The sequence below is a fragment of the Colletotrichum godetiae genome (assembly GCF_030913485.1).
Source record: "Colletotrichum godetiae strain CBS 193.32 chromosome Unknown BDP55scaffold_130, whole genome shotgun sequence".
Taxonomy (NCBI): Eukaryota; Fungi; Ascomycota; class Sordariomycetes; order Glomerellales; family Glomerellaceae; genus Colletotrichum; species Colletotrichum godetiae.
Window position 1 is genome coordinate 422 of NW_026851378.1, and position 22753 is coordinate 23174.

Below are 22753 nucleotides of genomic sequence, written 5' to 3' on the forward strand. Positions count from 1 at the left end.
GCGGGGAAAAGAATCAAGAAGAAGTGCATCCTGCCTGTTTTCTTTGGCTTATGTGTCTGAATTGTCGGGCCTTGGGTTGCGAATCTTGCACGATGTATTTGACAAGAGCTGTATTAATGATGTAAGTTGAAGTTTTGCGCGGACGTAGAGAAAAGGAGCAATAAGCAGGGAGCTTCTCAAGTTGTTATATCCTGCCCACTTGATAAGCCCCAGGGGACTTTTGTTATCTGTAGTTCCTTGCCGTTTACAGAAGGTGCAACTGCAGGACGTTATCTCGGCTTTTTACACAACCTAGCATATGATTCGATGTGGCTGCAAAAAAAGTATGACAGCCCTCCTTGTCAATGCTGCCACCATGCCCTTGTATAGCTAGTTAGGCCTGGGCTTTCGATTACCAACGTACATACTCTGTATATAGGTTAGCAGTGCAGCTAAATAATCCAATTCTCGAAGAAGGGGATTACATTTAGCTACATATTCATTTTGGCATCTTCCCCTGCCCATAGGCACCCATCGATAATATCTGTTTGAGTACCAGCTGTGTCAATGCGTAAATTGATGGGTTGGTCACTGTGGAATTGTAGATAGCTGTGATTGGTGTCTATTCCTCTATTTCTTCAGAATTGCCTCGCTGCGCGCGGCCCTTTTGGCACGTCTTTGGTGTGTGCCTCAGACTGCTAGCAAGGTCTCTTGCGTATTCCGTCAGCACTCCGCTTGCTGCGTAGCGAAGGCGCTTTGTGGGCACCTTATGCCCTTGATGAGCCCTGTTTTTCAACAATTACAAGTCCAAAGCCCAAATTGCACTGTGTTCCGCACATATGATGGTCTACCAGTGTCATTGCGGACCTTGCAAGGGAAAATGGTGGGAGATCTCAGTCTTGACAGGGTTAACCAGATCTTAACGAGGACCATAACCCAAATTTAGACAACTCCAATTGATGGCGGGTCTGGTATTCCAGGATTTTGAAGTGGAGCACAAAAAGTTAATTACTGAATCCACCGATACGAGCTTAATTCATTCTGACATGTACCATTCTTGCCACAAGTTCTACCGTGGGTCTCAAAGACACAACAACGGAGACCACTTCGATTCACCCCTATCGGCTGTCCTCGATTCCACGAAAAGCTTCAGCAAAGACAGAAAGGACTACCACCAGGTTAGTTCCATACCTTGATAAGAGGTGCAGATAGTGATATTAACAGGTCTAAAGCTGGACCACTAAATTTGTACGACAAATATGTTAGGAAAGGCCTAGTTAAAGAAGTGTTTCCATCAGGTACAACAAGATCATTTAACCTTAACCCAACAGCAAGAATCAGATAACTTCAAGCTCTTTTTGTTCTTGTACATTTCTTTCCAATCCATCGTTCACGTAGTTACACTTCAGCATCTTCCACTCCGCTGTCCAGTGATACTACCGATTAGAAACAGCAAAGGAAGTCTCAGACTAATCAAGCCCGAGCTTGCAGCGACATCTTAGCAGCTGTCTTGAGGACAGCCAATGTTGGTGCCGTAAACGCTGCCGCCGACATTGCCAAGTGCTAATCCCGCATTCACAACACCGGCAATACCTTCGCCAGCGATTGCACCAGCTGCAATCGCGTAGCAATATGTATTCCATGTCTTGGGACTATTGTGCCTCCAAACCTTGGAAATAATCGCTCCCATTGTTAGGGCAGTAGAATATTGGGTCTGAGGGATGACAAAGGCGATTCCGATACTCATCCAGTTAAGCAACCATTTCTGGTACTTCTCTCGCTCGCCAACAAGGTAGACCCTTCTGAATACGACCTGGAGGACAGCCATGACGCTTAAGACAATGGCAAAAATACTAGAAGATAAGGGGATGGGAATATTGGGCGATACGACAGCCTCAGCGATGGCTCTCCAAGCCGCAACGCTTGGAACGGAGAATTCGCAACGGTCGAAATCATTCGGTTGAAGGATGCAGGGGTATGCAGCAGCAAAAAGGAGAAAAATGCCTGACGGAGAAAGTTAGAAGAATAAACAGCGTCAAAACATCAGGCAGACCAACTTGGTGCGAGAAACATGGCAATGAAGCATCCAAACGCTTGCGCGTAAAATTGTTGCTTAGGTGGTGTTCGAAGAAGATATCCAACACGGAAGTCACCAATCAAAGTGGAGGACATGTCTGCACCTCCAGATGCAATCGCGCCAGAAATGAGATTGGTTGTAAGAGCCTGTGTAATAGGCATGCCCTGCGTGACCCCGCCGAACACAAGCTGCGAAATTTTGCCGGCTGAAGACACGGGCGAAATATTTGTGACAGCAACGGCGTGGATCACTAAGAACGAGAACAATACCGCAAGAAACGAGCCAAGGATTCCGAGACCTGATCTGGTTAGCTACAACTTTGTGTGTGACATTGTGCTCAAGGGGGCTGACATCGCATTACCTCCGTTCATGTTGAACTGGACCTCGAAAATGATAACGGTAAGGATGAGTACGGTTATGACGCCGCCGACCCACACCCAAATAGGGACTTGCTCCTCCTTTGTAGCAAAGTCTTCGGCGATGGTTGCATTTTCATCTTCTTCCCGTGCTTGGCGACACAGAAAACCATGGCTCCTTCCCTTTGCGATCAAATACGCGTTAATTGATGCAGCTGAGGCTGTCCACATCTTCGTTATTCCCTGCCATAGAATCCTATAACTAGCGAAGAACTCAGCAATCGAGTAGCAGAGTAGGACCAAAACTCCAGGCCACAGGAACCAGTAGCGTGGGCTTGGCACGTAATTGGGATCGGAAATCCCACCAAGTCCGGTAAAGGAGACCACTCCGCTCCATTTTGGATCGTCCGGGGCTAGTTGCCTGCCTTGGCAAATACCATAGTGAACCAATATTGGTCCTAGGAAACCCCAGGCAAAAAAAGTCCCGATGAAATACGAGATACCGACATTCAGACCGACAAGGAATCCAGAGCCTAAGAACTCGTCCATTAGTGATGTGCCCTTGCTTTCTTTGTGCTCAGAATAACAAATATACCAATGAAAGCTGGGGTCCATTCGACAAACCAACCCCAATTCTCCACGTTGATTGCCCAGTTGCTGTAGTTTCCCCATATAAAGAACCTGAGAACACGCTTAGCAGGGTACAGTAAAGTAACATGAACTTGCCGGCAAGCGTGGGTGTTTACCATGTGAAGATATGCCAGTCCCATAGAATTCCAGTCGCGTAAGCTGAGACAATCCTGAGAATAAAGGCGAACAAGAGTGACCATCCGAGTGCTTTGACCTTCTTTGTAGCTTCGCTTGAACCTGAGCCAATTCCATGCATCGACTGAATCGTTAAGGCAATTGCGGTTGCTGTTTTTGGTATCAGTGATGACGCCCAAGATGCACAATATTGACAGAATGGTGCTGACCTGACGGGAAAGATAGCTGGAGTTCTTTAGCAACATTAACGATGAAGAACTTGCGCAGAGGAATAGCAAAGAAAAGCCCGAAGAAAGAGCAAATGATGGCGAGAGTGATGATACGGCCAATATCATCTTGCGGTCTCTCCGACAATAAATTTAGCTGGTACATTGCTGGGATGACACCAATAAACAATGAGCCAAGACCACTGGCGCCAGTAGCACACGCTTGCAGGATGCTGTTCTCCTGGGGGCCGAATGGCATTCCGATGATCGGAGCACCAGCAAACGATTTGACACAAGCTTTGATAATTCCGAAGCCGAAAATGGCCCCGAACATGGCAGCTCCGAAACCAAACCCGGTTTTGAGACCTTTTTAGAAGGCATTAGTTTAGATGACGACAATTTGTGCTGGTGTTGAAACATACCGAGGTAAATATTAGCTGCATTCACAAGGGAGCCCAAAATCGTCCCAACAACGAGGGCGCGAATTGTGAGAACATTGTGCTCTTCAGGGAGCCCCTGAACAGGAGGAAGTGGTTTCCACAAATCAAAAACCTCGGTCTCTCCTTCATCCATGCCGATTTTAACCGTGTCATCAGTGACTAGCATGGCATGGCCTCCACCTGCAGCTTCCTTAGTTCCAGTATCAGATGGATGTTTCTCTGCGATGGCAGTTGGCTTCTCGCCCTTGATCGTCGCGATCTCCATTGAATTGTATTCCGAAGGATGATTCAGGTTTTTACTTTTGCTGCAGCAGGAAAGTATCGATGGCCGCAAGCGAAGTTCCAAGGGCGACGGCAAGAGAGTATATATGTACTGATCTAAAGCTGTAGATTTCAGCTAAGGACATCTACTCTACAGGGGTAGATGTAATTCATCCATAGCACCCACAAACGGATTTATTCACGAGGCAGCCAGATAAGGAGCGGAAGACCGACAATGTAACCGACATGGGATGCTGCCGAGATCCCGCGCCGGCCCACGACAAATCAATTGTGGTGTCACTCTGTCTCCGGTTGTCGGGATTGTCGCATCCTCAGCAAGATACTTGGAGCAGGATCGAGAGATAAAGCTTCATCGGTGTAGTCAACTAATAGGCCGACACTATTGATCATTTCCCCGAGGGCAGAGCAAAGATGGATCCGGTGATGAGGGGGTTGAGTGAGGTCGATAGGTCTAAAATAGGGGCGAGGTAAAATCAGTTCTTGATAGCTACAAAAAGATTCATCCACAAGCCAGTTAGATACACAATTAATCAGCGACAATACCACTAAACGTCTGAGCGTTTTGAGACAGTGCGATGGTTTTCAGTAGGCAATTATTCATATTACATTGCTGCCATGTATCAACGCAGTTGACGCTCGCTTTGGTAGGTTATTCTCCGCGGAGTCAGGGATACTGCTTAGTTGAACTAACTAGTGTCGGAAGCTGGAGTAGCCCCTGGCTTCTAGTGATTGAGAAATGGCTCAATCAAGATCATCACCCCACCCTGATGACAACTTTTCTACAAGGCAGCCGGACATTAGACCGCCGTATCATAGACCATATCCCCGAACATCAAAGCTTGGTTGGATTTAGACTGGTAAAATAATACGAGTGGTACTATACTTAAAACAACATGTGTTGTAAAGTGAGGTGATTATTATATGTATGACGCCTTCTTGGGATTCAACACCAACTTTAGGAAGGTAAGAAAAATTTCTCTCGATAAGCACGGGTTCACGTTGCCGAATCAAAGGCTCCTCCGAATACCTAGGTACTGGTGTCAAGTGTGGGCCTACATTTCTCCTAGCTATGAATATGGTGTCTATTTGATCAGTAGATTTTGATGGATCCCAAGCTCGTATTCAATCGGTAGCTCCAGATTGGCTTCAGCAAGGGAGGGATTACCAATCCCACGTTCCCCTATGTACCGGGTTATTTTCGTTTGTTATCTACCACCATATGGGTTCACCCGCGAACACATATGGATCTCTGGCATAGATACCTAAATAGGTCGATATGAGCCGACCGAGGAACCGGCCGAGGAGCACGCTGGTAGATGTCACCGGGTGTCGGTGTGTACCTTCCCACTCTTGAATTGATGCACGCAAGATAAAGTTCTCCCCGGTAGTCACGCTACGTAGATATAACCGAGGTAAATAATATTATTAGTTAACCACGCGCAGTCAGTCTGCTGTTAGTGATAAATCCCACCTCAGGACTATTCCTAGCGACATATAATATATGCTTCTACCACCCTATCTGCAACCTCTGTCTCGCTAGATTCAACTCGAAGCCCATTATCGATTCTTCTCCATTATGCTAAACCTGATCTCAATTCTCGCCATTGGCTTGGGGTCGGCCACTGTGGCAAGTGCGGCCCTGCTGGAACTGCCTATGATCGTCGACAATGGTTATGTATGATCCCAGGCTTCCTCAATCTTGTTTATCTGGAAGAGCTTTTGCTAATGTACTGGATGCGCAGACATTGGTAAACCTGAACATTGGTACCCCGCCACAGCCGCGCCGACTGCTATTCGACACCGGCAGCGGATCTACCTGGATCGTGGACTCGACCTGCGCCCGAAACTGCACCAACTCTAGCGGGTGAGTTTCATTGTTCCAAATGTTCTAACATATCCCCATCTGGAGCTAACATTGACGCTTCAGTTGGACTCGGACCGGATATGATATCGACGTCTCGAAGACAGGTAAATACACTGGCGACGCTGGAGAGATAAGATATGTCTCCGGCAGTAGTACCGGTGGGCCCACTGTGGAAGACAGGGCATGGATTGGGGATGTGTCGTGGAAGCAGCAGTTCCTAGCTGCTAACAGATCGACCTGGCCTGCTTTGCCTGCAGAGGGATTCATGGGCCTGGCGTTCAATACCATCCGTCTGGGAGACGCCCGTGTACTCCCTTGGACGATGATGCACAAAAACGTCCTAGACAAGCCACAATTTTCTCTCTACTATGGAAATGGGTCAACAGATGCCAATAACCGCACTGGAGGCTTGTTGACATTTGGTGGTTCGAGAGAGGAGGAATACATAGAGGGTGAAATGGCCGAAGTACCCGTTGTAAAGCGGAATGGGGAGTTTCAGCTCTGGCGTTCAAACCTTTTGGGTATCAGCGGATCTTTCACCACAACTAATGGCACCAGCATCCCGCCGATTGAGACCAGCTTGTTCAACAATACGGCCATTTTTGACACTGGGGCTGCAGCTATGTATTTTCCGGCTACAGTGGCAAACCAGCTCTACGCATCAATCGGTTGGGACCAGGACAGGTTCAGCAACGGTCACTTCCCACACTGCTCTGAGTTCAACAACACTTGGTCAGTGACCTTTACATTTGGCGGAGATAATGACGAAGCTCTTGCCAATGTAACCATGACTGGAGATATGTTCGCTATGCCCGGTTTCGCAAATCGAGAGGAATTATGCTGGCCCCCATTTCAGACGCAGAACAGTCCGAACGTCTCGCTACTAGGCAAAACCATGCTGTCATCATTCTACACAGTATTTGATTTCGGGGACTTTGATGAGAACCGTTACAAACCAACTGTCAGTTTCGGCAACTTGAAGGAAAAGCACATTGGGTAAATGGAAGAGTAGTGGTCATATGTCAAGCACTAAGGGTTCATATCATTAATACAGCATGTATCTGCATGTGATGTAGGGAAAATAGACAGCTAGATAAAAAGATACCCGGTCAGTTCATCCCATAGACTGACTGGCATGCTTGATCGACCATGTACTGTATTGGTGCGGAAGGTTTTAGATGACTAGTTGTGTGCGGTTTGTGCTTTTAATTCCCCCCTGACAAACGGGTAAAATTTAAGTCTTAGAGATCCGCAAGTTGCCCTGTAAATGTGGGTTAAGGTGTCAGCCGGTTGCATAAAGCTAACCCGTTTTACTCTCTACTCCGGCGATTTACGATTTTTGCGGATCTCTGGTGTGGGGTTTGTGCTTTTCTTCCCCCTGACAAACCGGTAAACTTTGGGCCTTACACTACAGATCCGCATGTTGCCCTGTAAAGGTGGAGTTTGGTGTCAGCCGGTTGCATGAAGCTAACTTGTTTCGGGAATTGGACATGCCCCTCAACACTAAGTGCACGTCTGCGGCCCTGGTGTCGCTCACGACTCACGGCATCTAAATGTAGCTCCGGCGATTAGGCCCACCTACGTCGAGTGATATCAACGCAGTAATCAAGGAGTAGTTATGCCATTAGGTACGAAGATGGTGAAATTTTCAGCTTGCCGGGAACCTTGCTGTTGGTATCACAGGCGTGATACATTTCCTCATGAGGGTGTATCTTCGGCAACAATCACGTCGATATCCGTGATTGTTGGTTTGCGTGTACCACAGGTTAGTCACACAGGTATTCCTGATATCGCGATCGGTAGCAATATCGTTGGGTTAATCTGGTGTTCTTGAGGGTAGTATCTGAACGCGGAGGCTAGTGATATGGAAGGAGGGAGCTGAGGTGTGTCACGTGTCTTCGGCACGTGACATAGCTCGGCTCCGTGTACGTGTATACCTAGCGATTACCGTTTGTTCCCATGGTGATAACTGCTGTTGTTCTTGTTTTTTCTTCTGCCTATTTACATTGTGCGCAGGGGCCGGTCGAAGTAGGTGGTGACGGCCTGGGTGGTTGCCCCACCTTTCTCCGGTCGTAATGACTAAGCCAGTTGTCCCGCTTCGTCCAGGGCAGGCGTCAGCCAGCCCACGATACCTGCCCATTGCTTCTTATCAGCCTTGTTGTTCCGACACTTGCAAAACATGATAGCGTGATTGCAAGCCACCTACATTCGAAATCAGAGAGCCTTCAAGAGATACTACAACATAACTCCAGGATTTCCATTTCGCCCGATGTCCAATCAGGATCATTTAGCAAGATACAATCAAGGAGAGAATTTTCAATATTAGGGTTAGTTGGACTTCCAGCCTGTTAGCAATACGGAACCCTGTTGCCTGGTATAGCTCATTGACGACAGCATTGTCTCTCGTATCAGGGGTTCTCGTAACAGCTAAAAGTATTATAAATAGCTATTATAACTTACTAGAACATGCCGTCGTGATTTAATTCTATATATCATCTACTTCATTAGTGACTTTTGGGGACTCTTTTATGTTACGCCCGCCGCAACCTGTCACTGTGGGCGCGTAGCTATATAATGCAGAACAAGGGAAAATGATGCCGGAGTCATCATTATCGAAGGTTTTGCTTTGTGCCACAGTTGGTTGCCTTGACCTACTCGTAACAGTTTAGACGTTGGATCCTTAGCCGAGACGCTGGGGTTCTCCTAAACAGCACATCTATAGAAAGCTATCTCGAAAACTACTTGTCTGTGCTGCAGAAGTCTGGACGACTTTGGTAAGTTCAATCAAAACTTTTAAATCGGCATACCGACAATGAAGCACTGATTAAAACTTTAAGCAACTAAACCAAGGCGATGAAATTAAAGGAAACCTACAATCGTGATACGCCCATGTGAGTGTTACGGCCAGCTAGTCGTAGGGGTATGTTTGCAGAAGTTGAGGCTGCGATACTCAGTAACAGTGTCGTAAGTCTGGATAGCTTCCTAGAAGCTATGTCTGTCAATCGTAGGGTAAGGCTTCGGTGATCAATCGTAGTCTTGTCAAGGTGATAGCTGAAAGCGGATGTTAATCCTGATACGAAGTTAATTGCTGAAGAAGCTATGGATAGTCTGTCCTCGAGCCCGGCTCGAGCCCGTCCTATATACGAGTCCAATTCTGACTGAACAGTGCTGAACAGTCCCTTTGTCTGGGTATGTTGGATATGTGAAATATCCAACATGTTCTTATCTTATTCTCATGTGACTTAATCCATAGTTCTTCCGTTCCGTTGGGGTTGTACCTGTGTTCCTTGGCTATATGCACCTTCTCCTGTAAAAACCTTTAATTGGCACATAGTGTTAAGAATTGTTAGGCTTTTGCAGGGCTTCGGCCCGTATCCCTAACGGGTCTTTATCATTTCCGTCTTCACTTTCGGACTCGTCCCTCAACACCACCACAGCACCCCTCCCCTTCTCTCCTTTCACAACACCAAACACGACGAGACCTCCCCGAAAGTGAAGTAGGGCGAGAGTTTAGAAGCTTTGAAGGTCACTCTCGCTCTCGCCGATCCGCGCGTCCGCCAGCCTGCGGCGCGCTGTGCCCGCCGCGTGCGAGCCACCACTCCGACAAGGGCTCGAATTGCCTTTGTCCACACACCAAAGCCCCGGCACAGCAGTTAGGTCATTTTCTGTCTCCGTGCCAGACCTCCTGTCTGGAAGGTCTTGAACACTTTCGCTCCTGCCAGAGCCTGACTTGTTCAGGCAGTAACGGAGAGCGATTGTTGCGGGCTCCTGTATCGCCATCGGCTGGGAGCCAACTTGCTGTACGCCTTTGTTGCTTCGCTCCAATGCAAAGTGGAGAGGAGAAAGGCGTGGAACCACATCACGACCGGCCGTGCTAGGTTTTTCCCCCTTATGGTTTTCCTAGCACTATCCGAACTACTTTCTTGTGGATGAAGCGACCCGGGAAAAGGATGGCGGATAAGAGAATTCTGGTCAGGTGAGAAGATTTGCTTCATTTTGGAGCGGTTTGAACAGGAGCGTTAGGTGAAGAAGTAGCCCTGTGACATAGTTGGGATTATTATAGACTATGTCGGCATCGCGCCGGACACGTCTGTTGTCGCTCGAGACGTTAAATATACCACCACCGCCACCACCACCTCCTTGACTATATGGATTAATGGCCCGCCGTAGCCGCCGTGAGCCTGCGCGATAGGCCTTGGCCCTAGTACGTCTGTTAGGTCGTAACAGTGAGATGGATCTCAAAGATGACAGAGCGCAATCATAAAGGATAGCGAGGTTCAGGACTGCAAGTTGTCTGACGCAAACTTTCTTTTCGCTCCGTGCAGTCCTCCTAAGTCCTGTTCGTAGCTGAAAATAGTTGGGCAAAGGTATTCAGAGATCATAGAGGTATCTATTCTATGGAGTATGATATGAAGTCGAGTCTTTAGCCAATGAGAACCACTCTATGCTTGATCTTTCTCCATAATCGGTTCATTCTCATTAGGCCCGCTCGCTTGGCAGCACTATTGTCGTGTTAATACAATCACAGCTCCTCCACTTGTCACGAAGTCAACTTTAGCACAGTCAATACTACTGAGGACCCAGTCAACACTGAAATTCCACAGCACCGGCAAACAGCTAAAATTTGCAGGATTACCCCACTGTTAGTGATGTCATGGATGATTCGGCGGCCTGTCGGTGTATCTAGGTGATATGATGCATTATTTGCCTTGTCAGTATCTGGGTCTCACGCGTAGTAATTCAATTTTCTCGGACAAGCAATATTCTTCTCCACCTTTAGTTAGACCCTCGGCATTCATGCCCTCTTAGCGTGTTCCACTTTCAAGCAAGCTAGAACCCCGTATTTTCACGCTTAGGCATCTCGTATTGTTCAAGGGGATTCGAGAATAGATGCTATGTACTCTGTGAACTACAGTGCCGTGTAATTCTTACCACTTTAAAGCAGGGGCTACTAAATACGAGGAGGCTAGTCTCCATATTCAGACGACACCGAGGCTGTCTGTCGTGGGCCCCAGCTATGGTAGCCCACGACCACTTGATAGCGGAGCACAAACTCCATGTCAGATGCCTTGCGGTAAGTGATGGGTGTGTCGGAGCGGGTCAATCTTCCCGCAAGGCAAGAAGGTATAAAGCCGGCTAACCTGCGTTGTAGGAACTTTTGAATAGCAAAAATCGTCAGTCTCTCATTCATTCAATTCGGATTCACTTCTGTCGCTAACTACTGTCTCTCGCTATTCATTGTCATATTTCTTCAACATGCATTTCCTTCACCTTTCAATCCTTTTTGGGCTGGCGGCTTCTGCAGTGACGCGTCAAGAGCATCGCTGCATTGAGCCGGCCACTCGAGTTGAATGGCGCGACCTCGAGCCTGAACTTCAGCAAAGCTATATCGACGCTGTTCTATGCTTGAAGACGAAGCCTTCGAGACTTGGCTTCAATACGTCATTGTATGACGACTTCCCTTACGTGCATCAGAAGTACAACAAGATCAGTAAGTCCCGTTCACTTCTGCCTTGAATGTTGCTAACTGATCCAGTCCACGGTATTGCCGGGTTCCTTCCATGGCACAGGTACTTCGGACAGGTCTATGAGGATGCGCTCCGTGAATGCGGATACAAGGGCGTTGCAACGTTAGTCCACTGTGTCCTTCAAAGAATCTGTTCTGACAAAATACAGGTACTGGGACTGGACTCTGGATGTCATGAAATTCGCGGAATCTCCCGTCATGTCGCCCACTTTGGGATTTGGTTATGATGGTAGCGACTCGCGAACGGAAACATTGTCCACCGGCCAGAAAATTCGATGCGTTGACTCCGGTCCCTTTTCCGAGCTCAGACCATCTTACATTGCTATCAACCCTACAACAACGATTCAAGAGGAGCACTGCTTATTCCGCTCATTGAGTGACGGCAATACTGCCAATTCTAGAATCTCGGCCGAAAATTATAACGCCACATCAATTGAAATCGTGCAGAGCGAGAAGACCTTTGAAACATACCGTCCGATGTTGGAGGGCGGTCCTCATGGCATCATTCACTCTTCACTGGGTGGAGAAATGAACCCAACTACGTCCCCGAATGGTTAGTCAATATGAATATTACACCAAATACTTGCTCACATGCCCTAGAACCGCTGTTCTTCTTGCATCATGCTCAGATTGACCGTCTATGGTGGAAGTGGCAGCAGGAGAGCCCTTCCACACGAGAGTTTGAATATTCTGGCCTGGCAGCGCAAATCAACTCGACAGAGCTAATTCCTGCGCACTTGGATGATATGCTGCTCATGGGTGGACTGGCAGAGGATCTTCGTGTTCAGGATGTCATGACTACTAATGGCCGTCTTTGTTATGTGTATTGAGTCATTAAGGCCGTCTAATTTGTTAGCTTCAACGGTAAGGTAGCTTTAGCTCCTCATTAGTGTTATTCTTTTCTCTTGCCGCTTGATAGAGAAACAGCAATACATAAACTCAGACTTTGATATATAGCCGTAAAGGGTACTCAACTATACTCGCTTTAAGATCTGTTGTATTATTGTTTATCTATTGTAAGAAGTGTTAAGGTTGATAATCCTTACATTCATCTTATTAAGGTTTCTATATCCCTAAGTATAAAGCTATTTTCTACTTATCGCAGAGGTACGCTGCAGAAAGGGGGTTGATAACGAGTTGATTTTCTGGTAGCAGGGATCTGAAGCGAAGTCATATTAAGTATGCCTGTGCTATAGATCTAGCTACGAAGTCCTCTATATTGTTAAGGGTCCAGCCCTCGTGAGACCACGGTAGGGGTGACTTCAGTATATAGAATCTAGGCTAAGGAGTAGGAGTAGGAGTTTTCTTGAGCGGGGGTTCTGCGGAGGAAAAGCGCTTAAGTAGGACCTTCGCGGAAGCAGCGCGGTAAACCGTGGCAGTATCCGGGCTGAGGCCTGGATCCACTAATCGGGTCTAGCCCGTAACAATAGGTGAACCCACGCACAAAGGCGGCAACACCCTAGATTTATGCTGGGCGTCCAGCAACCTCCATGGGGCATCCAACAGCATAGAAACGTCCTTACACACAACATCAGACCACGAATCTCTGCTTACCCGGGTCCCCTTGGCCCTGATCGATTCACCCATCCCGACCCCGGGAAGGTTTCGGCTCGACACGATGGACGAGGAGCTTTTCCTCGGCATCATTAAATGCAACTTACAACCCATGCGCCGCACTGCAAGCAACATCCAAGACCCACAGTCTTTGGATCTCCTAGCACAACAGCTTACGGACTGTCTTATTGAAGCACTCACGGCTTCCACAAAGCGCACGCTCGGGAAAGGTACAGGGAGACCATCCTGGAGCGAAAGCTGCACACGCAAATACCGAGCCTATGCGAATAAGCGAGCGATGTTGGTAAGACTCAGCGCAGCCGGAGTCAGCTGCCAATGGGAAGAAGAGGAGGTCGGAGCTCTAAAATAGGACTTCCTCTACGAGTTTAAACGCTCTAAAGATGCCTTTTGGAAAGATAAGATCTCCTCAGCCTCCTCAAGCAAAGACATATAAACATCGTGTTCTGCACGATCAACAGTTTGGAGCACTCCCTCTTCGCTCTTGCAGCGATCTCGTCGCAGTGGCCATCCACGACATCGAGTGCGCCTGGCAAAGAGGCCTGGTTACCTCTATACTTACGCTTAACATAAAAGGGTCTTTCGACGCCGTGCTCCCAGGACGACTGGTCCGACGCCTCCGCGAACAAGGATGGCCGGAGAACCTCGTAAGCAAAAATACCGAATACATCGATCCGTTAGAACTCCCCCCTTGGGAGCAACTAGCGGACTGGCAGACAGCCCTCGCCAGGGTCGGCTACGCGCCTAACAAGACCAAAGAAGAACAGGCCCTTTCCTTTGCAGGCAGGGTGGCAACTTTCTCCAAGCGGGATATTGTTGTCTATACTGATGGGTCCCAGATGTCGGACGGCAGCAGCACCTCCGCCGGAGCAGGCTGAGTAGGGTACCAAGCTACACGGCAGATCTTCCGCGGATCCGAACCACTCGGCTCCCAAACTGAGGTGTATGACGCGGAGGCACATGCTGCGTATCACGGCCTGATGGAAGCCGACCGGGCTCCTACGGCTCGTATGGCAGATAACATCCACATCTGCCTCGACAACCTCGCAGTCGCGGCTAGACTGTACTCTCAGAGCACAGGAAGCAGTCAGGCTAGATTCAGGGCCTTCAATAGGCTCTCTTCCTCCTGGACTCGGAGACAAGGAGAAAGCTGGACAACCCCCGGCAGAGTTTATGTTTGGTGGTGCCCTGGGGACACGGGAGTACCAGGAAATGAAGAAGCGGATGCTCAGCCAAGGAAGCCTGCAAACTAATCCCAAAATCACAACCACAGCCCTCATTAGCGCACCTAAAAAGGCAAGCTAAAGCAGCTACCTTCCAAGCCTTTGCCAGAAAATGGCTGTTCCAATGCCCTCGGCAATATGCCGACCTCGAGATAGTTCTTCATCCCAAGCCGTCCGAACTCCGCCTCCCTCGGCACCTACTAGGAAGGCTATACGCAGCAAGATCCCATCATGAAGACTTTGCAGCATACCACGAGAGATTCGCTCATCAAGATGCGTTGCTCAACTGCTGCTGTGGGAAACCCAAGACACCAGTCCATTTCTACTTCTGCAAGCGTGGACGCAAGGCTACTATTGGTATCACAGGCTATATAATACCGTCTAGACGGTATAACCTTTCGGCAGGGTAAAGTAGTACTATTTTATTAATAATACCTATGCCTAACAAAAGAGAGATAAAGGGGAAAGTATCCTTTATAGTAGTATACTATATATAAATAGAATAAGGGCGCCCTAAGCTAGCGATAGCTATGAATACCGGCAGGCATTCGGTCTATACGAGTATTTTCGGTCCGAGCCTTAGTTACCCAAGGGCTTCGTAGCTCGTACTTCTATGCGGTCCCCGCGCGGTCTACGCGCGCCGGCTTTTAGGCAGCTGGCCTATTCCAACAGCTACACCGCGCTACCTCCGCCAACGTATGGCCAAAGCAAGCATTGATTTCTTATTAGGTTCTACTAAGGGAGCCTCTCTTCTATGTGAATAGATAGAGGAGACCAATTTCTTTTCCGAAATTTGCCCGAGTCATTGAACAGGAACGTTAGGTGAAGACGGTAGCCTATAACATAGTTTAGATTAGCATAGACCATGTCGGCATAGCGCCCGGCACGTCCTTTTGTTACCAGACGTTAAATCCATCATCATCATCATCATCATCATCATGCCATGTTAATCTCCATGAACAAATCATGAGTTATCTTGTATTCATTGTTATTGAACTCAGGATTATATCCTCTACCCATAGCATCAAACGAAAGACCGTGGTGGCCCTGCAAGGGGCTCCATGGGACTCAGCGCTGCGACCGTCCTTAGAAGGCCGGCTGTCCTTTGGGGGATCCCGGGTTAGGAGCACACGCCAAAAGGTATCCTGACCAAGGCGCCACTCTGAGTAAACAATTAACATCGAGCCTCGCTGGTGAAGACTGTGGCCGTGGTCGAGAGCACTAACTACGAATAGTCTCGGAAACGATCTGCTCGCAACTCAACCCTAAGCGCCTTAGTGCAAGACAACATATAAATAAACGACAAAGAAGCTAACTAAACATGCTAAGTGAACGACGGCCGCCGGTCTGAGCGATGGACCGGACACGAGTAAGAAAAACAACGTCAACGGGGATACGCTGTTGGGGATGATGTAGAGGGTACTGGAGCAAGTAGCGGAACTGAAGAATGAGAGTAAGGAACACCAAGCGACTATCCTCGAATCGCAGCGGCTGCTTGTTGAAAGCTAGCAACACGACTGAGAGATTCAACGGCTAAGAGCAACTGGAACAGATCAAGCGTTTAGGCATGAAGTCGGTACAGTCGAGTCTCTAGGCACATACGCCTAGATCGCGAGTATCCATCCGAAAAGCCAACCCGATAACGTACAGGCCCTCTCCGCGGCAAATACAACACCCTCGACGTTTGTGGCCATACTTCTCTGCACTGTCGACGGGCCAAGGGTAGATGCAGCCGAAAAGGACAGAGTGACCGCAGGCACAGGCAGGTCAGCCGCGGAGAGGAGAGTGGAATGAGGACGAGGCAATGTAACGGCAAGTGAAGATGCAAGGCGGTCACTGTCGACGGAAAGTCAATACAAGCAGTATTAAGATCTATATACAAGCGCAGAGGGTCAGATAGTTCTTTCTTCACTCAACCGTAGCAGTGCTTGCAGCAGGCAAATCTTTAAGGTGCTCATAGACCCTCTTTCCCTTTCCATCGAGAACCTCCTGTACGTAGGCCTTGAACTGCCTTGGCTGGATGTCGGGGTAAAGCTCATGAGTTGTCAAGTAACCCAAATAGGCTGCATACTCGGGGGTGTTATCTCCTCGAACATCACAAGAATACCAGTATTGGTACTGAGTCAGAGTTACGAACTCCAACGAATCTGGTGAGGGGTGTGTCGCTTCAATTTTGGCGATAATTGCCGAAATAGCGTTGGCAGAAACCTGTAGCCATGTCAGCATAGTGAACGAGCTACAAAATATTCGCACGCACATATTTTCGCTCGAGCTTCTCTCCGCTTAGATCCTCGACCAGGTCATACAACTGGTTTCGCGTCATGACCTCGTTGTAAGCAAGAACCATGCGGTTCAGGGTGCGAGGATCGTTTATGATCCTAACCACATAGTTCCCGATGTCTCTGATATCAGTTAGAGCAAAGCGCACATTACCATCTCCAGCAATGCCGTCCGAAGTCTCCATGGCTGCGTAGTCGACGCGGCCGGACGGAAGCTTTGGTAAATTGACCTGGTACCACCAGCCAACATCAATCACAGTGAAGGGAAGGTGAATTTTTTTGATATGATTCAGAATATCTTCTTTCTGGTGTTGAGATTAGTTTTGCCGTCTTATCAAGCTGTACGGCAAAAGGATTACCATGTCTCTCAAGAGAAGTGCTCCCTTAGGAGCTGCAACCGTGGCAAAAAAGCAGGGCAAGTACCGTTGAACGCTAGCCGCCTTGGAAGCGTTGATCAGGGATATTTCGTCCATCACGCTGCCACCGTAAATGGCAGAGATCACAATATCTATCCCTACAAGAGCCTCAACCAAAGCGACTTGTGGGCCGCTGAGATCAGCCGCGACTAGTCTGACACCCTTCCTTTGCAATTTGACCGTTGCGGGTTTCTGCATGGAAGATGGCCTGGTGAGAGCAACAATCTCCTAGGACAGTGATACAACCGTCAGCAAGATGTCTAATGGAGTCAGATAAACAAAGCGTACAAACTGTTGTGAGGTCGATTCCAATAGAGCGTCGACGATGACCGAGCCGGTCTGACCGGTGGCGCCGATGATAGCGACCTTCATGATGAAGTTGAATGAAGAAAACGATGCGGTCGATGTCAATTGAACCAATTTGCTACGCCCTTCTTTTTAAAGCTTCCAGCGTGGTTGCGAGACAAGTCTTGGGATGGGAGATCCGGATTTGTGAGAGCTTTCTCCAACATCAAATCTCCGCCATAACAGAAACTCCGCATACTGTCGAGTGTCGGTGCTGCGGAGAACCGGCATGTCCGTAGCATTTTGCTCCCGCCTTGAACTGTAAGCAGCTTAAGTAAACGCCATTCACCATAGATATCACGTTCAGAACGATTTGAAATCATGATAAGGGCACCCCGCAACCTTGTAGCTTGAGGAAGCAAAGTCCGGAGTGGGGTAGGGCTTGTTTTGCAGTGGAGCCCATCGAGCCTTCTTCGTCCTTCTCTTGTGCGACCTCGGCTTCGTTCTTCTACGACAACACAACATGGACGCAAATTGCCCAAGATGGCGAAAGCCATTAGTTGGGAGGCCCCGAACCGTTACAGCTCGATGAGTTTCCGTCCGATAGTCCGGGAGTTGGTTGATTGATTGATTGATTTTATCTTACACGGTAATCAGCCGCTCTTATGTCAGCAGCTATGCCCGGATAGCGGGGCTTGGCCAACAGCCCGAATCCGTAGCGCCCCACTTTGCCAATGCAGAACACTGACCAGCTATCTCCCAATCTCTCAAAACATGAACAAAAGCAAGAACGGGAGGAGGGTTTTTTTTTGTTTTAGATTTTTTTAAAAAAAATCTACTGTTAATTGTTAAAAAGTCTCGTTCCGGAACATATCCTCTGTCCCTATGTTTATCCAATAAAGAGAAAAAGAGACAAAGAAAGAACACCCATTTAAAAACTTATTTTCGCCTCGCCCCTCTTTTGACGCCAGAAATTGGTAGCCTCCAACAGCACAGGACAGCCCTCCATTAGCCAGCCCCACTTCCTCCAGAATGACAGGCTTGCCTCCCATCCTCGAAGGTCCCATGACTCGCCCCAAATGATAAAGGAAGGCGAATCACTCAAGATGTTATCCACGTTGAGGAGGTCGAGGCCCAACTCCTTACTTTCAAGGAGGCCAGCCGTCATGGCGCGCAATACATTTTCCCGAAATTGGGGACTGGGAATTAGGTCGATCCATGGGTGGTGCATCACTGTGACTTGTAGCGTGGTGGGCCGAAGCCCATTAGGACAAGGCTGAGACAGTAACGACATCGCAGGGATATCCGTACCCTGAAGGTTTAACGGTGATACGAGATCGGGACGGCAAAGCCCCTTGAATCTGAATTGAAGTAGCACCGCGTTGTGGGCGATTGCACCCAGAACGTTAAGCCTCACTAATAATTGGAGGTGTTCGAGTTTTGGCGCGCCATGGTGGTAATCCTCATACGCTTTTTGCATAAATCGCTGAAATTCTGTACGCTTTTCAGAAGTAGGCAGGAGGAGATAACCTTTCAGTAGGACCATATTTACTCTCGTATCGCTCTCCTCGTCTTCTTGTGTTTGTCGTACTAAGGAGCTGTCATCGTCTGTAGCTTCTGCCGCGGTATGAGTAAGGTAGTCCCCTAATATTGGCGGGGGATTGGGGAAAACGCGTTTATTCTTTCCTATACCGCAATGCGCTACTCGTCAGTATTCTGGAAGTAGGAAAAACGGTATATGCGACTGATACGCACGACGGGTTCTCTGATTCAGTCGGTTCTGCCGCCTCCGTCTCTCCAAGGTGCATGTTACGCCAGTCCAGTCATCGATTGAATGATGGACCCCTAATTGCTGAGGCATCGACTCCACAATGACAGCACCGACCGGTAAATCAAGTGCCAGGTTCGAATCCATTGTTTAGGTAGTAGCACGATCATGCTAGCAGAGTACACAATTGACGGAGAAGCGGAGATGTGGTTAGATTCTGCGCTTTCAGGCCTTATATGCAGCCCGCTTACCCCCCGGTAAAAACCAGAGGCTGAGACAAGGTCCCCGCATGATATTTGAATTCCCGATAGAGCTTGAAGGGTGGGCTCTGAGATGGTCGGCACCTAATCCGATGTTGAAATGCATACAGCTGTATCCTATGTTAGCGCAGACAGGGTAGTCAGCAGGCCGCATTAGCTCGCTCGGGTCATCATAGCCACTGATATTGTCTGAACAGGTGCCAGCCCCGCTAAGTCTGCGGTTCATCCTTCAATAAACTTACCAGAGTGTGGATCTGGAAGGTCCAGGGGTTGCAGGGTTTGGGTGTTAATTTACTAAACTCAGTTAGGAGGGCGTTCTTATGTCCGCTTGCCATCTGAAGCTTGGTCTGTGGGCTGACTCAAGGGTCCCCACTACAAATGACAAACGCTTCGGTCTCGGATACAGAACCTGATATGCAAGTATTTTACAAATGACCTAATCCAATACTTGGTAACGCAGTGCCTTGATATAAGGCACTGGCTTTCAAGCGGTGGCTCGTCAAATCCATGTCATCCGGAATGTTTTGCGAACCGGACGAATAAGTCAACGAGTCGGCCGGAGAAGACATATGTAGTGGAAGTATAATACAGTGTATGTTGCGGAGTTGCAAGGTATGCATCCACGCTCATTCGCATACGTTGTACTTTGTACGCTATATCAAAGAGAAAAGAGAGGGAAGTCTAAGGTCCAAAAACGGGTTCACCAATCAAATATATGAATTACAAAATATGCATCCTTGTGTGTGTTTTCAAGGCAGTTGAAAGCTTCCGTAAGGGTCATGTTTGATTTGTAATGCCAACCAGCGTGGTAATTTGAGACCTGTAATCGACACAACTGCACGGAAGAAAGTCAATAGAGACATCCTGCGATTTCAACAAGCTGTTACTCGTATATGGCGGAAGCCATAGTATTCGACCAATTACGAGGTTGCTTAGAGGGGAGACTTTGTTGCTAGACTAGATAGGTCTCTGGGCTGGTACATTAACTCAGCGACATGTGGCGGCAAAGATCGCATACATTCTGGACATATTTGACCACTTTCGTTACGTAAAAAAGATCATTGGGCATCTATAGTTACAAGTACCTTATTTCAGCCCAAGGGAATTTTTTGAAATGTATTCTCCTCGAAGGTGATAATTATAAAAAGGTTTGGACGTTTAGGCGACGTTAACTTGAGGCTTTAACAGTATCTGTCTTCTGGTCTTGGGAGACCTCGCATATCTTAGTGATAAAATGTCCGTAAATAGAGTTTTTTATCTAAAGTAAATGTTTGTTTACGTGTATTCTCCCATTAGATCAGAGTCACGAGCAAAATCTGGTTTTTCAAAAGACGGCGATTTCGGAGCTCTAACCATTTGTACCAAGCTAACCGAGCGGAGATAGACGTACTAAATCATGCAAGTTGAAATCTTGTTTACTTGTATCGCCGGCTATAAAGCATGTTGAAGGCCTGCCTGTCTTAATCTGAATAAATTCTCACCAACATACATTTCCGTTCAAGCTTGTACCTCTTCCTTGCATCAGCTTGTGTCATTCAAATATCTTCAAAATGAGATTCTTCAATGTTTCTTTGACCTTTGGTTTGCTCAGTCTCGCTTCTGCGGTGCAAATCCAAGACTGGCAAGTCAACGATTCCAGCGCCTGCTCTCCAGGCTGTGTTCGCTCTTGTATCTTTGCTGGTATTAAGAGCGATTCCTGTAATGGCTGCCGTCTTGCCTTCGCTCTTCCAGGTACCAGACTGGGTCCGACCTACGATTGCCCCGAAAACTCGGGTTTCAAAAACTGCGTTACACGTTGCCCTGCTGGCTCAGTTGTACGTAAATAAGTATTCATATGGCTACGAAGGCTACTAATAGTTCCACAGTCACGGGATCTCTAGCATGGTTAGAGAATAGAAATATTGATATCTATGTTCGCGAGCATGAGGATAGCAGTAAATGATGGGGGTCTGGTTCCTTTTGAAAGGGGTGGAGGGGAGGTGCGCGTGGCTTGGATTATACGTGTTAGGGACCCTATATAAGTTAAAGTGTATATAAATCCTACGATGTCTCTTCTTTATCACGGCCAGCTAGTTATAGTAAGTATATTAGTAGAAGTTAAGGCTACGATACTAAGTAAATTGTTACGACCCAACACGTATGACGAGGCCAGGGTCTCGCCCCACAAGACCTGCGGCGGCTACCACGCCATATATGCGGAGGAACTCAGGGTGACTCCTCTCGGGTCGGAAGAACTATGGACAAGTCACGTGATGATAAGAAGGACCGACGGACGATAAGCGGTCCATGAACAGGACCGACAAGACAAAGGCGGTCCACCCCTGTAGGACCGACATCGTGATATCAGTCCCAACCACGAAGGAACTGTTCAGATAGTATACGGGACTTATATATAGGATGGACTCGAGCCGGGCTCAAGGACAGACTTTCCATAGCTTCTTCAGTAATCAACTTAGTATCAGATCTTACGATCGCTTTCAGCTATCTCTACTAAGAACCCTTTTGATAAGACTACGATTAATCACTAAAGCCTTACCTACCTCACGACTTATAGACATAGCTTTAGGGAAGCTATCCATAACTACGATACGCTATTACTTAGTATCGCAGCCTTAACTTCTGTAAACATACTCACTACGACTAGCTGGCCGTAACATAAATAGTATAGTATAGTCGTAAATAGCTTTCTTAAAACTATAACTATTTATAAGTTATAAAATAAATAAAGCTTTAGTAATTAATTAAAGTTTTATCAAAGGGTTTTTTTTAATAAAGATATCGAAAAGTAATCGTAAGATTTAAAACTAAGTTAATTATTAAAAAAGCTATAAAAGTCTATTTTCGAGCTTAGCTCGAGTTTATCTTGTATATAAGTCCTACTTATAAATATATTTTGTATTTGGTTTGTTTATTAGTTATGTTCTTTATTATAAATAAATTAAATAGTTCATATGCTTAGTTATTTATAGATTGCTTTGATAACCTTATATTTAATATATTCTTTATTATAAATAAATTAAATAGTTTATATACTTAGTTATTTATAGATTACTTTAATAACCTTATTATTATGGCCAGCTAGTCGTAATAAGGTAAGTTCGCAGAAGTTTAGGCTATAAGGACTAAATAATAGTAAATAAAGTTATTAGATAGCTTTGGGGAAGTTATATCTTATAAGCCGTAGGGTAAAGCTTTAATGATTAATAATAATCTTATTAAAGGGTTCTTAATAAAGATAGTTAAAAATGATCGTAAGATTTGATACGAAGTTAATAATTAAAAAAGCTATAAAAAGTCTATCTTTAAGCCTAGCTTAAGTCTATCCTATATATAAGTCTCGTCCCTAAATATATTCTTTATTCTTTAGGTCGTTCTAGATTATTCTGATCTAGAATAATCGTTTAGACCCTAAATCGTATTAGATTAAAATAATCTAATATGATCCTTATCTTAT

General features: G+C 47.0%; 7 protein-coding genes across 7 annotated transcripts; 4 read left to right on the forward strand and 3 right to left on the reverse strand.

Annotated features, from left to right (window-relative positions):
* Positions 1-1477: 1477 nt before the first annotated feature.
* BDP55DRAFT_568802 (OPT oligopeptide transporter protein-domain-containing protein) lies at positions 1478-3956 on the reverse strand (the record flags this gene model as incomplete). Its single annotated transcript, XM_060570712.1, has 7 exons — positions 1478-1983; positions 2037-2354; positions 2418-2945; positions 3008-3093; positions 3159-3327; positions 3387-3749; positions 3806-3956. 7 exons carry the CDS (start codon positions 3954-3956, stop codon positions 1478-1480), a joined length of 2121 nt encoding a protein of 706 aa, XP_060421459.1.
* A 1625-nt stretch (positions 3957-5581) lies between these two features.
* BDP55DRAFT_597138 (aspartic peptidase domain-containing protein) lies at positions 5582-7243 on the forward strand. Its single transcript, XM_060571003.1, has 3 exons — positions 5582-5780; positions 5848-5969; positions 6033-7243. Exons 1-3 carry the CDS (start codon positions 5682-5684, stop codon positions 6967-6969), a joined length of 1158 nt encoding a protein of 385 aa, XP_060421460.1. The 5' UTR covers positions 5582-5681; the 3' UTR covers positions 6970-7243.
* A 3911-nt stretch (positions 7244-11154) lies between these two features.
* BDP55DRAFT_624850 (uncharacterized protein) lies at positions 11155-12408 on the forward strand. Its single transcript, XM_060571413.1, has 4 exons — positions 11155-11460; positions 11506-11599; positions 11646-12049; positions 12097-12408. The coding sequence occupies exons 1-4, from the start codon at positions 11226-11228 to the stop codon at positions 12324-12326; spliced, it is 963 nt and encodes a 320-aa protein (XP_060421461.1). The 5' UTR covers positions 11155-11225; the 3' UTR covers positions 12327-12408.
* A 2084-nt stretch (positions 12409-14492) lies between these two features.
* Positions 14493-15226, forward strand: BDP55DRAFT_688213 (uncharacterized protein). The gene is made up of 2 exons (XM_060576619.1): positions 14493-14643; positions 14968-15226. The coding sequence occupies exons 1-2, from the start codon at positions 14523-14525 to the stop codon at positions 15018-15020; spliced, it is 174 nt and encodes a 57-aa protein (XP_060421462.1). The 5' UTR covers positions 14493-14522; the 3' UTR covers positions 15021-15226.
* Positions 15227-16199: 973 nt separating this feature from the next.
* On the reverse strand, positions 16200-17358 carry BDP55DRAFT_568815 (uncharacterized protein; the record flags this gene model as incomplete). The annotated part of the gene is made up of 4 exons (XM_060570713.1): positions 16200-16499; positions 16549-16875; positions 16930-17214; positions 17275-17358. 4 exons carry the CDS (start codon positions 17356-17358, stop codon positions 16200-16202), a joined length of 996 nt encoding a protein of 331 aa, XP_060421463.1.
* A 522-nt stretch (positions 17359-17880) lies between these two features.
* Positions 17881-19321, reverse strand: BDP55DRAFT_688218 (uncharacterized protein). Its single transcript, XM_060576620.1, has 2 exons — positions 19027-19321; positions 17881-18957 (listed from the first exon to the last, which is right to left on the reverse strand). The coding sequence occupies exons 1-2, from the start codon at positions 19184-19186 to the stop codon at positions 18203-18205; spliced, it is 915 nt and encodes a 304-aa protein (XP_060421464.1). The 5' UTR covers positions 19187-19321; the 3' UTR covers positions 17881-18202.
* Positions 19322-20783: 1462 nt separating this feature from the next.
* BDP55DRAFT_688220 (uncharacterized protein) lies at positions 20784-21448 on the forward strand. The gene is made up of 2 exons (XM_060576621.1): positions 20784-21113; positions 21165-21448. Exons 1-2 carry the CDS (start codon positions 20850-20852, stop codon positions 21177-21179), a joined length of 279 nt encoding a protein of 92 aa, XP_060421465.1. The 5' UTR covers positions 20784-20849; the 3' UTR covers positions 21180-21448.
* The last annotated feature ends 1305 nt before the right edge of the window (positions 21449-22753 follow it).

Bases quoted from the DNA above. Each gene is read 5' to 3' on its own strand.
- BDP55DRAFT_688220 (XM_060576621.1), top strand. From the start codon at position 20,850: ATGAGATTCTTCAATGTTTCTTTGACCTTTGGTTTGCTCAGTCTCGCT.
- BDP55DRAFT_688218 (XM_060576620.1), bottom strand. From the start codon at position 19,186: ATGGATTCGAACCTGGCACTTGATTTACCGGTCGGTGCTGTCATTGTG. The intron at 18,958-19,026 runs GTGCGTATCAGT...ATTGCGGTATAG, and splicing joins ACTGAATCAGAGAACCCGTC to GAAAGAATAAACGCGTTTTC.
- BDP55DRAFT_688213 (XM_060576619.1), top strand. From the start codon at position 14,523: ATGAAGACTTTGCAGCATACCACGAGAGATTCGCTCATCAAGATGCGT. The intron at 14,644-14,967 runs TATTGGTATCAC...TCCAACAGCTAC, and splicing joins AAGCGTGGACGCAAGGCTAC to ACCGCGCTACCTCCGCCAAC.
- BDP55DRAFT_597138 (XM_060571003.1), top strand. From the start codon at position 5,682: ATGCTAAACCTGATCTCAATTCTCGCCATTGGCTTGGGGTCGGCCACT. The intron at 5,781-5,847 runs GTATGATCCCAG...CTGGATGCGCAG, and splicing joins TGATCGTCGACAATGGTTAT to ACATTGGTAAACCTGAACAT. The intron at 5,970-6,032 runs GTGAGTTTCATT...TTGACGCTTCAG, and splicing joins AACTGCACCAACTCTAGCGG to TTGGACTCGGACCGGATATG.
- BDP55DRAFT_624850 (XM_060571413.1), top strand. From the start codon at position 11,226: ATGCATTTCCTTCACCTTTCAATCCTTTTTGGGCTGGCGGCTTCTGCA. The intron at 11,600-11,645 runs GTTAGTCCACTG...GACAAAATACAG, and splicing joins GGATACAAGGGCGTTGCAAC to GTACTGGGACTGGACTCTGG. The intron at 12,050-12,096 runs GTTAGTCAATAT...CACATGCCCTAG, and splicing joins CCCAACTACGTCCCCGAATG to AACCGCTGTTCTTCTTGCAT.